The sequence below is a fragment of the Melampsora larici-populina genome (assembly GCF_000204055.1).
Source record: "Melampsora larici-populina 98AG31 unplaced genomic scaffold MELLAscaffold_25, whole genome shotgun sequence".
Lineage (NCBI taxonomy): Eukaryota > Fungi > Basidiomycota > Pucciniomycetes > Pucciniales > Melampsoraceae > Melampsora > Melampsora laricis-populina.
This window is the reverse complement of record NW_006768789.1, coordinates 141,427-152,652: the sequence shown is the minus strand read 5'-3', so window position 1 is coordinate 152,652 and position 11,226 is coordinate 141,427. Positions and strand designations below refer to the sequence as shown.

At 42.0% G+C, this 11,226-nt stretch overlaps 1 protein-coding gene across 1 annotated transcript; it reads left to right on the top strand.

Annotated features, from left to right (window-relative positions):
* Positions 1–7,878: 7,878 nt before the first annotated feature.
* On the top strand, positions 7,879–9,171 carry MELLADRAFT_36891 (uncharacterized protein; the record flags this gene model as incomplete). Its single annotated transcript, XM_007411582.1, has 3 exons — positions 7,879–8,068; positions 8,151–8,297; positions 8,351–9,171. The coding sequence occupies 3 exons, from the start codon at positions 7,879–7,881 to the stop codon at positions 9,169–9,171; spliced, it is 1,158 nt and encodes a 385-aa protein (XP_007411644.1).
* Between the last annotated feature and the right edge of the window lie 2,055 nt (positions 9,172–11,226).

Genomic DNA, 11,226 nt, shown 5'->3' with positions numbered 1-11,226 from the left:
GATCCAGGAATTCTCTGAGGAAAAAGCAGATCTCATTTTTATTTGAATTCTTAATCTCTCCAGATCCTTAATCTTTTCATTATGGATGGGCTTTGTCCAGAACCATAAGCAGCAAACCTCTGCTGGATTGAATACATACCTTACAAACTTGAACCTTTCACCCAGATATCTCAGGAGTGATTCTATGTAGCTTTATCCAAAAAATGTTTTATAATACTCAGGCGGAGATGGTCACATTTGGAGAGAGCCAAATGCAGTGCCCCCAATGGCTCTTGCCTTTGGTTGTGCTGACATCCACTCAGATTGAACAAATGTTAACTTGCAGTAGATGATCATATGGCAGAGATTTTATTGATGTGATCACCTGGTAAATCCAGCATCAAATGATTGGAAACAAAGCTCAACATGTAGCATGAAGTAAATCCAAGTAGCCTAGCCAATGCTTCTGCATATGACTTGACTATTTGATCCCCCTAGGATGTGTGTTGCCCTAGGGAATACTTTACCTATGTGTTGTTGGATGATAAGAATAAAGTTGTTCTTCACGTTGTTATTTCTCTCAGTGTGGTGTAGTGTGATCTTTCTTTTCTGTTGTTGCTCATCTCAAATATTTATTATTTCATTCTCTCTTATTTGATATGTTTGCACGGTTACAGTTTTCTTTATTCCAGCCTATGTTTCTCTTAACTCTTAGCTGTATGTTTGTTCTTCCTATAAAGAGCTTTCCATTAGTCTGTGGAGTTTTGATCTTCATCTTTTTCAAACTCCTCATCTTTATACACTACAAGCAAAACTTAACTTACGACATATTTTGCTTTTGTGTGAATGGCTCATAGGTAAGCTATTTAGTTCTCTTTGTCGTGTTATTCTTTTTCTCTTTATTATCTTACTATTTGTACATGTTGTTGCTGTTTGTTATGTTGCGTAATAAACATCTCTTTCAAACTCCTCATCTTTATACACTACAAGCAAAACTTAACTTGCAACATATTTTGCTTTTGTGTGAATGAATCATACATGTCTGTGTAGGGTTTGCTTGTTGACGCACACCAACAGGCACCGACTCCCTTTGAGGAAGACAGGGAAGTTGTGCACGCTTGTTGACGAGCAAACACTACCTGGACACAGTGTATAGTGTTGAACAAAGCTGGCTCAGCATCAGCAACGCAGCCACGATACTGTACTTGGTAAAGTACCTGCAATACTAGTACAGTACCTAGGTTTAAGATACTGGGAAAAGTGGTACTCAGTACCGTACCTGAAATTAGGTACTGTACTGAGTACAGTACCTAAGATCAAGGTACTGTAAATTTCCTCCTCCAGTACAGTACTGTCCACCATTGGAAGGTACTGTACGGTACCAGTATCCTGGGGTCACACATAGGTACAGTACTATACTGTACCTTGCGTAAGTACTATACAGTATTGCACGGTACCTGCAGAAGTACCTGCAAGTTTGAGAGGAAAACAGCAATGTTTACAGGTAAAATATATGTATTACTGAAGGAAAGTAGAAAAAAGAAACAACCAGACAAGAGACATATTATTCAAGATGAATATAATGAATTAAAGCAAAAAATCACAATATAAATTGATACATCAAAAAGGGATGGAATTGGTGAGGACAGTGTACTGGACTACTGAGAATAAACCAAGGAAAGATGGAGAGGGGGTTGAAGCAGGTACTTAGCGGTACTTTACCGGGTATAGTACCTAAAACCTGGATACTGGCAATCCCAGTACCGTTATCGTACCTCAATGTGAGGTACTGTACCCAGTACAGTACCTCAAAAAAATACTGGATTTCCAGGCCAGTAGTCAAGTACCGTTCTATCAGGTACTGTACTCCTAGGTACTGTACTGGCAAAAACAGGTACTGTACTGTACTATACCGGTACTAGTACAGTATTGTGGCTGTGTTGGCATCAGTGCAGAATGTCTGCAGAAGCTGAGTCTCTTCATAATCACCATTAAATACTACTGAGTTTAATTGTTCCATAGCCCAAACATAGTGATCTGAAAATCCCACTGTGCATAAAACAAAGGGCAACTGTAAAGGATTTGTGTGTGTTGGTCATTCCAAAGATGTGAAGAAGAGGGACATTAAAGTGGTTTGTCTTATACATGCAATTAACTCATTTGACAGTGGGGGAAAGGTGGGACAAGTCAATGCCTTCAGGGCTTTCCATGAACAGAGACTGGGGGGTTCCATCAATGGAAGTTGTGGTGCAAAAAGCCCACTTCTGTTTGGTTATCAGGATGAAGAATGCTTGAATTTGTGTGTGGCTGCAGAACCACTCATCTCTTTGACAATAGATAGTGTGGTGTATTTCTCTCACAAGGGGTTCAGCTCCAGGTGCAAACTCAATGAGGGCTCAGATTTGGACCACAGTCCATGCAGCGGAGGATAGGAGGGTAATCTGATGTAAGAAATTGTCAGGGAGTGGTTGTTTTGTTGAGAGATGGTCAGGTTGGTCACATGGGGGGTGGTGGTGTTAGTGCTTTGCTGGGGCTTTCAAGTCTTGCTTCATAATCCATTGATCCAGGCTTGCAAGATAGTTGTGGGAAATTTCATATGGGCATTCAGTTATCTTGGTTGAGCTAGTTTGAAACTTGGCCACTGACTCAATGGCCCTGCCAAGTGAGCACTTCAATTAGATCTGGACTTTTTGGTGGTTTTCAGTATTGTGACTCTTTGTTGCAATTCCATAGACTTGATGCCAGGTTACCACATTGAGATACATAAGCCCAGTGATAATTGCTACAAACTGTTTGCCAAAGACAAGACATCTTGCAAGGCAAACAGTTTTGGCTCCTAAGCAAAAAGATAAACATTATTGCCAGAGGCAATTCAGGAGAGGAATCAAGTTGAGATCAAAAACCATAAACATCCCAATAGGAGGCCAATGTTTGTCTTCCTTGGCTTGAAGATCAAGTAACTCATCTTTTTACATAGATTCTTCTCCTATGTCTTGACTGTCAGGCATGGCTTGAGCTTGTTTAATTACAGGAGTATCATTGATTGTGTGATCTGATGCATTGGCCAGTGTAAGATTGAGCGGGATTTGGTGAAGACTTATTTCAACCCTGTGCCAGAAACGCAACACACCACAGCACACCTGTTTTTTGATGCATTGCTCTGAAACACACAACACCAACAAGCAGTGGATGCTGCATTGCAGGAAGTACCACAACAACAAAAGTCAAGGCTAGGATGTGCAGTGCCTTGACTGTTGTGCAACGCACACCAAAAAACATTGTTGCAGCCCAAAAAACCCACCAATCCAAGTGATCTTGTTGCACTGTGGGTCAGGCTGCAACCTAGAAATTAATTCTACAGTGCTGTCAGAAAAACCGCAACGCAACCGCAGCGCAGCATGCATCATCTGTGTTGCTGGCCCAGGGTTGCTTATATTTGAAACATAGTGGAATAGGAAGGCTTTGTATTGATTATATTCAAAGTAGCTGATTCTGGACTGAGCCATGCTCTGATTGTGTTTGAAGTATTTGATTGTGAACTGTTAATTATCTTCAACGTAGTCTTTGATGTGGTGGATGTTGTACTGGTAGCTACTTTTCTAGTGGATGGTGCCAAGAGGTGAAGTGTGTTTGCGCTGGGGGAACATGGAGGAAGAGATGGCAGATGATGTTGAAAGACAATCAAGACAGAATTTGTTATGTCTATCGGTGAGAATAAGTTATAGGAGTTTAGTAGTTTTCTATTTAAATCTCATCTAAGATCAGAATGGTGTAGTAGTGTAATGTTCATCTTTCCCAACAAATGTTAAAGAACATTGATCCCAATGTGTATTGTGAAATGTTTTGTTAGTTATATAGATGTCTCTCGTTTTCACTTTACTCTCTTTCCTTATCTGTTGGAAAGAGAGTAAGTACCTCACCACCTTTGTCGCGCTTAGTGTTTTTCTTCACTGATGTATTGTTCATTTCAGAATCCAATAGATCATCTTTACTATAAGCTTTACAAGCTTCTAATCACTTCTCATATCTTTTTCATTTCCTCCGTAAAACTTAGGTATATCATCATCTTACTTTACATCTGATTATTCTTGATTATGTTGTTCATCTTTTATTTTTCTCTTATGTTTAAGTTAGTTTTCCCAGGTCTGCATACCTGTTGTGTTGGAGAAGAGTGCCTAACGTAAAGCACTGATTTGATAGGTTCACCGTCATCTCAGCCATTTACAGATGATATCCATCAGTCATTGTATGATAAGGATACAGTGGATAGTTAGGTGATGGCTGAGACAGATAAGGAGGTATTGGTAGTTGAATTCTGGTTGAAGACATGTGATTCCATCTTCAGTAGACATGTTGGGTTGGTATGCAAAAGGGGGGGCAGTAGTCAGAAGGGGGATACATATAAGCCAATTGACACCATGGGAATCAATGGGTTCAAAACCCCATTGAAGGAAGTTTCAGTGAAAGGGTCCACAAATGTCTCTGATTGCAAATTGTGCTTGCGATTGGTTCACATTTAGTTCACTGGATACTGTATTTCATCAGACCAGAAGCTATCTGTCACATGAAACCACACGTCAAAGCTTTCAGGCTTTCATCCTCAATCCACATGTTGATTCTAACCAATCTACCCTCTATTTTTTTCACAAAATAGTCTAGCTGTTGATTTACCAACAAGTTGAGCTTCCTTTGGCTAAGGGAGCCACTTGCAACCATGTTGGATGAACTTTTCTGGTACAACATCACTTGAGAAGCCCTTCCATACCATAACTGTAGTTTCAACAGCACCGTTTTTCAAACATTTGGCTGTGATAGGCTGTGATGGTATTGTGGGTTTTGGGTTTGATACATTTATGGGATACAAAGTAAATGAATTCCCGTTTTCCCCCATTTTTTGGATTTAGAGTTAGTTTGGGGAAACTGGGCAAACTAATTCTACAGGCAAAAAAAGTGGGAAAACCTGGATTTGATTCCAGGTTTCTACTTTGTATCCCACAATTTTCTGATACATAAACCAGAAGATCAGGCAAGGCTCAAGAAGTGCTTGCAAAGGGTGTACAGCAAACTAATTGTGAACCAATTGTGAACACAATTCACAATTGGAGAAAGTTGCGGACCCTGTCACCACAACTCTTGTCAATCAGGTTTCAAAACCATTGATTCCCATGGTGTGAAAGTATGGATTGTAGGGATTTCTAGGTGGTAAAGGTACGGAGGAAGCATGAGTATTTGCCGGTTTTGACATCCATCCTGGGGAACATTGGTCATTTTTGACCGCCTTAAGAGGATGATTATTGACAAGACCAACTACACTTATTCAATTTCCAGATGTAAGACGGACAATTGTTAAAAAAGAAATGGCTGTGCATAGAGGGATGGGTATCAGTCAATGCTTTTTCTTGCAGTGTAAGGAAGTGAAGGACCAAAGGTAGAGATGAAGGCAACAAGAACTTACCATTTTGGGATGAGGCCTATTGGATGGTTTGAGGCTTGTCCAGTTTGGGATGTCTACTTTTTGACTTTGAGATGAGGGTGAGTGTCAGGAAAAAAATAGCAAAGAGTAGCTCACAGCTCAGTGTGAGCCTATTGGATGATAATCAGGCTGTTAGCTGACATTACACCCATAAATCCCATAAATAACTGTGTCTGTGGCAAAATTTGGCTGGGGTGGGTCTGGATGTGTAGGGAACATGCAGGTAAGGCCCCCCAAAAAACAGGCTTTGATGTTTTCAAAGCGGGTGCCAGATAGTGCTCTTCACAAATTCTCAAGCATGGAAAACAAAGGCAAGAATATGAATTGCCACTATCCAAGGTGAGATCTTCCATGTCCCAGTGTAGCATTACTTTTATGACTTGAAACTTACGGCTCAATACAAATTGATGCACTTGGGCGGCTTGTTACTATTTTCAACATCATTTTTTGTCAATTCATCTCTGCCAACACTTTCAAAAAAAACAGGATCTTTTGGGACATTAGCTGTTCAGTTTCAAACTGACTTAAAGGCTTCTGATCAAAGAGATGTTCAATTGATGTTCAATTGATTGTTCAAGGAGGTGAAACAGCTGGTTGAGTACATTGCAATTCTACAAGGTAGTTGTCCAGATAGTTTTTAGTAGTCATTATCCTTGGATGATGGAGCCAATCTGAACAACCGTATCTTGTCAAATACTGCCCCCAGACAGAGACTCCTTAAACAATTAGGGGACACAAAGTAGAATCTGCTCCCATGCCCAACCTTGCACCCAGAATTCTTATGGCTGTAAATTTGTATGTACCATGGCCGGGGTTTTGCCCAGAAAATCCATCTTTACAGCCAAAATAATTTTGGGCACAAGGGCGTGTGCCCGGATCCTACTTTGCAAATATCCGGTAAACGGCTCAAGGCCCGGTCCCATCTTACTTAATGTGTCATATGTGGCCGGGGTACTGCTGGTACTGGTCGACACCGATAGCCCCGACCTGCGGCAAAGTGGGGCACTGTAAGATGGGGTTTGATGAAAGTCGATGAACTTCCAATGATCCAATTCTTCACAGTCACATTCACATCATCACCAACTCACTAATCAAGGTCAAACATCCTCATCAAGAATCCAAACACTTCATCATCAACTGATATCAAGAATAAACCATCATCAACTCATACTCAAATCTCGTCTTCAACAATAGAGCATGGAGTCTTATACACCAGATTGGTCATCTCCCGAACCACCCATTGCTAAAGGATCCTCTCTAAACTCGATCGGTTACACTGTCGAATCGGATGATTACGATTATGACTTCCCAACTCCTACCGTCAAACATCCTTCTGTACTGAATTTCAATCAAGATCGAGTCGATGATACCTCATCCATGGCCAATGAATTCGGGTCTCATCACCTTCAAAATGGTGCTCATCAGTCCTCTTCACTACTCATACCCGATGGCGTGGTGCTTACCAACACTTCTTCAGCCTTCAATTCACTTCACCTTCGTTTATCGAGATCATTAGCTGAAATTTGAACTGTTATCTCTCCTCATTCAATTATAGGAACATCTCACTTTGATTCACAAGACTTTTCTGGTGCATCAATCCCTGGCCAATACTTTGGGAATGGGTTCGACTCTACATCTGATAGCCTTGCCTATCAGCAACATTTCGCGCCGCCAATAGATCCACTGGCCTTGAACTTTCCAAGTGAACCCTTTCAGTCCTTGTCCCTCAACGAAAGTCGACAATTCGAGTCCATCTCTCTCTCAGCTGCTTCGGGGGCCCCTTCTACCTCTGCAGCAAGTGAAGTCAACTCATACCCCAATGGCCGCTCGACCAGATCTTCTACCCGAAGCGATTCCGCTGATTCGAAACTCACCCAATCCACTCGGACGACCGAGGCCGTTCCTGAGGGCCTCAGCGACACTCAAGTTTCAACACCATCCCCAGCCAAAAAGACTAGCCCAGCTTTGTCTTCACCACTGCCGAAGAACAAGCACACGAATGGCGAAGCAAATCCAGTGAATCATAACTCCTCTGGCAACTTGCCTTCCACGTCGCCAGAGCCTTCCAGCAGCAAGGCCCCCCCTGTGGATCAACCGCCGTCGCAAACCCGAGATCAACAATCCACGTCAGCCACATCTACAATGACAGCTCCACCTCAACCTGCTAACAAGACCAAAGCTGGCAAGAAGGCAGTCGCAGCAATTCAAGGAGGCGGTGGACTGGGTGCGAAGGGCAAGAAAGCCAATATGTTACAGAAAGTGATCAGTCGGACACGGCCAAGGGATCTTCCACCTAAGCCACAGGACGAAGATGTGAGTTTGAGTGCTTGATCGGACCTGACGAGGGGGAAGCACTCTGACTCCATGCTCACCTATAGAAACGACATCTTCGAGAATTCAATGAAATGATGGCAATCAGTGTTGAGATGCGTACGTGCTTCTTATTTCTTGCCACATACATCTCAGGCTATTTTGAATGTCTAAGTTTCTTTTGTCTTGCACCACCTGCAGAGAAGCGAAGATCGACTTTAGCTCACGAACGGAGGTTAGCTCGAGAACATTTGATCGCCAGTTACCAGCCTACATGGGAGAAGGACGTATTACCTAATTGGAAAAGTACGCTTTCAAATTTGTCAGATGTGGATGTTATACCCCTTTTCCAACACAGCTTTATCTTTCTGGTCAGGTGTCATGAAAGATGATGCTCAAGGCAAGTCCTTGCGTGATATGTGGTGGTTGGGCACCATGCCACCTCGTCATCGGGGCCGCCTGTGGCATCAGTGCATTGGCAATGCCGGTGCCGTCGGGAGGTGTGAGTTAGCTTCTATATGCTCCTTATCTGACAGTTAGTCCTTGACATCCAAATCTGATAATTCTCTATCTGTTATTGGACCGTAGCCGCATTTCTCAAATCCGTCGCCCTCGCCAAGTCACTCATGAACTCTAATCCGCCACGGTTTCCAGCCGAAGTGATCGAAGCCATTGATGCCGATCTTGCCCTCACATTACCAAAACTAAAGCTCTTTCAAGTCGGACGACCGATGCATAATGACCTGCGGCAAATTTTACTTGCTTGGGCTGTGTTTTGGCGCGAGCGACCATTTTACCCCAAAGGATCTTCCTTTCTCGCCGCCCTATTTTTGATCAATATGCAACCCCAGGACGCATTTCTCTCACTCGTCAACATCTCACGAAAATCATGCCTTTCGTATTTTTACAATAACAAACAAGCAGAGATCGAGTCATTTTATCGGATCTTTGACACCCTTCTCGCAGAAGCAATGCCGAAAGTTTTTCGAAACTTTCAAGAACGTCGGATCCGACCTTCCCTTTATCTCAAACCTTGGATTACCACTGTTTATATTGCATTTCTACCCGTCGAGTTAGCCACTAGGATAATGGACGTCTTTGTACTTGAAGGAGACTCTTTTCTTTTCCGAGTTGGTCTTGCGCTACTTCAAACACTTGAAGCCAGGCTTTTCAATCCTGACGCTGATGAACTGACAGCAGTCTTCACGGGTGAAGATAGAGGAGCCAGATCGATTGTGATTAGGAATACTTTGGCGATTTATGGTGAAAGATCAAGTTCGGATGTGACACCTGATGAAGCCTATGAAGAAATGGGGTGTGTGGAGGAGACTGTGTTTGGAAAATTGTTGGCACAGAATTGGAATGAAGCACTTTGGGAACGTCTTGTGTCACGAGAATTACCAGATTGATAGATTATTTCTTACTTGTTGGGTTAGTGAAGTGTGTTATATGTGTCGATCTAATGCTGTTGTACATATACGTAAATATCCTTCATTGTCAATCAATTGCTTTCTTAGACATTGCGAAGGTTGAGATGCATTATGTTCAGCCGGTTTGACGCCCGCAAGAGAAATCGTGGGTCCCTCATAAACCTCTATGAAACCCTGAGGTCCTCGTTCAAAAATTCACAACATTTTCAACCATGCACATTTCCTCTACATACGCATGGCGCATGTAGTCTTTGATCATCACAGCCAAATTGAAATAGCGAGCATTTTTGAACGTAATATATAAGTTCACTCAGTCAGATTCATACGGAAGCCGTGACGTGAAGTGACCGCCACCGTTTTTTCAAAACTTCGGTTTTCGGTTTTCGGTTTTCGGTTTTTGGAATTTGGGCATGTCCTTCAATTTTTGATACACACCACGGGCTACCATCACCGAGAACACCAACTGACACCATCACCACCACCAAGGGTTTATTCCACACTCGTATTTTCACTCAGCACCCACCACCGAGCATTTTTTCCACATCTGTCTTTTCACCACCAGCTAGCTATGTACGAACATCACCACCCACCACCGAGCTATCTTTTCACACTTGTCTTTTCACCAATCTAGCTATCACCACCACCACCCAGCTTGAGTATCTTTTATCAAAGTCCAGACTCCCAGCTTGAGTATCTTTAATCAAAGTCCAGACTGGTTTCAATTATCACTCACTCAATCAACTTGGTATCATTTACAGTCAATAAACTTGTAATCAACTTGGTATCATTCACAGTCAATAAACTTGTAATCAACTTGGTATCATTTACAGTCACAAATCACCTTACCCCTCAATCAATCAACAACCTTTCTGATCAAAGAAACTGTTGGTTTTCCAAATAGGTTGAATTTTGAGGAGGTGATTGTCAAGATCAACCTCAATTGTTTGAGAACTCAGAATAATCAAAAATACTTGGCATACATTTTTTAAAACAGCCTCATGATTGAAATGTTGTAAGTTGTGTAAAACAATCAATAAGTAAGTGATACAAACTCTGTGAAATGATCAGGTTCCAGATTGTAATCACCATGATTTGTGATTATACTCTTTGCAATTCGAAGATACTTATGTAAATTTTTTGTTCAGATGAGGGCCAGCCAATTCAGCATTTTGATGTGTAGTTAGTGTAAGAATTAATGGATTGATAAGAAGTTAAAGAAGAAACTTCAAAGGTGAACACAATGAGTGTTGAGATAAGAGCTTTCAGAGTTAGTTGTGATGTGTAGTAGGATCGAGTGGATCAATTTTTTGTTGAGATAAGAGCAAGCCGATGGAGCTTTTTGATGCAATGGGTAGTTTAAACATTAGTGGTTCGATATGAAGTTGACAAAGAAATTTAAAAGGTTAACACAACAGGTGTTGAGATAAGAGCTCGCCAATTCGACTGTGATGTGTAGTAGGATCTATTAGTTTAATTTGAACTACAATACTTTGGTATTGATTGATACGATTGAAGTTGATAAGATTTGAGATGTGGTTTGATTGAGTCAAAGTCTGGATATTTGAAGGCACAAGAGTTGAATCGGTCGAGCAGTTTGACCGACTCACTGTAAATTGAGAGGGAGGCATGGTTGCTTTTCAAAAAAATTGAAGGAAATGCCCAAATTCCAAAAACCGAAAACCGAAAACCGAAAACCGAAGTTTTGAAAAAACGGTGGCGGTCACTTCACGTCACGGCTTCCGTAGCTACAGGAGTTTCCTGGCTACCCCCTCCTGCGAGCATCCCACGACATCACCTCGGAGTCAGGCGGAGAACACTATGTAGGAAGAGAAATCATTGTTGAAATCACTTTCATCTCAAAGTTATGTTTTCAGAGTCCCAAGGGCAGCGCAGATGCAGACTTTATCTCGGAAAGATATACCCGAAAAAGCAAGCCGGATCATGTGATTCAGGGCCGGGTGGACGCATACATCGGGGTTGAGATCAGTGTGTAATTGATCGATAATTTCTTGGGTCAAGATCTAGTCCACGATC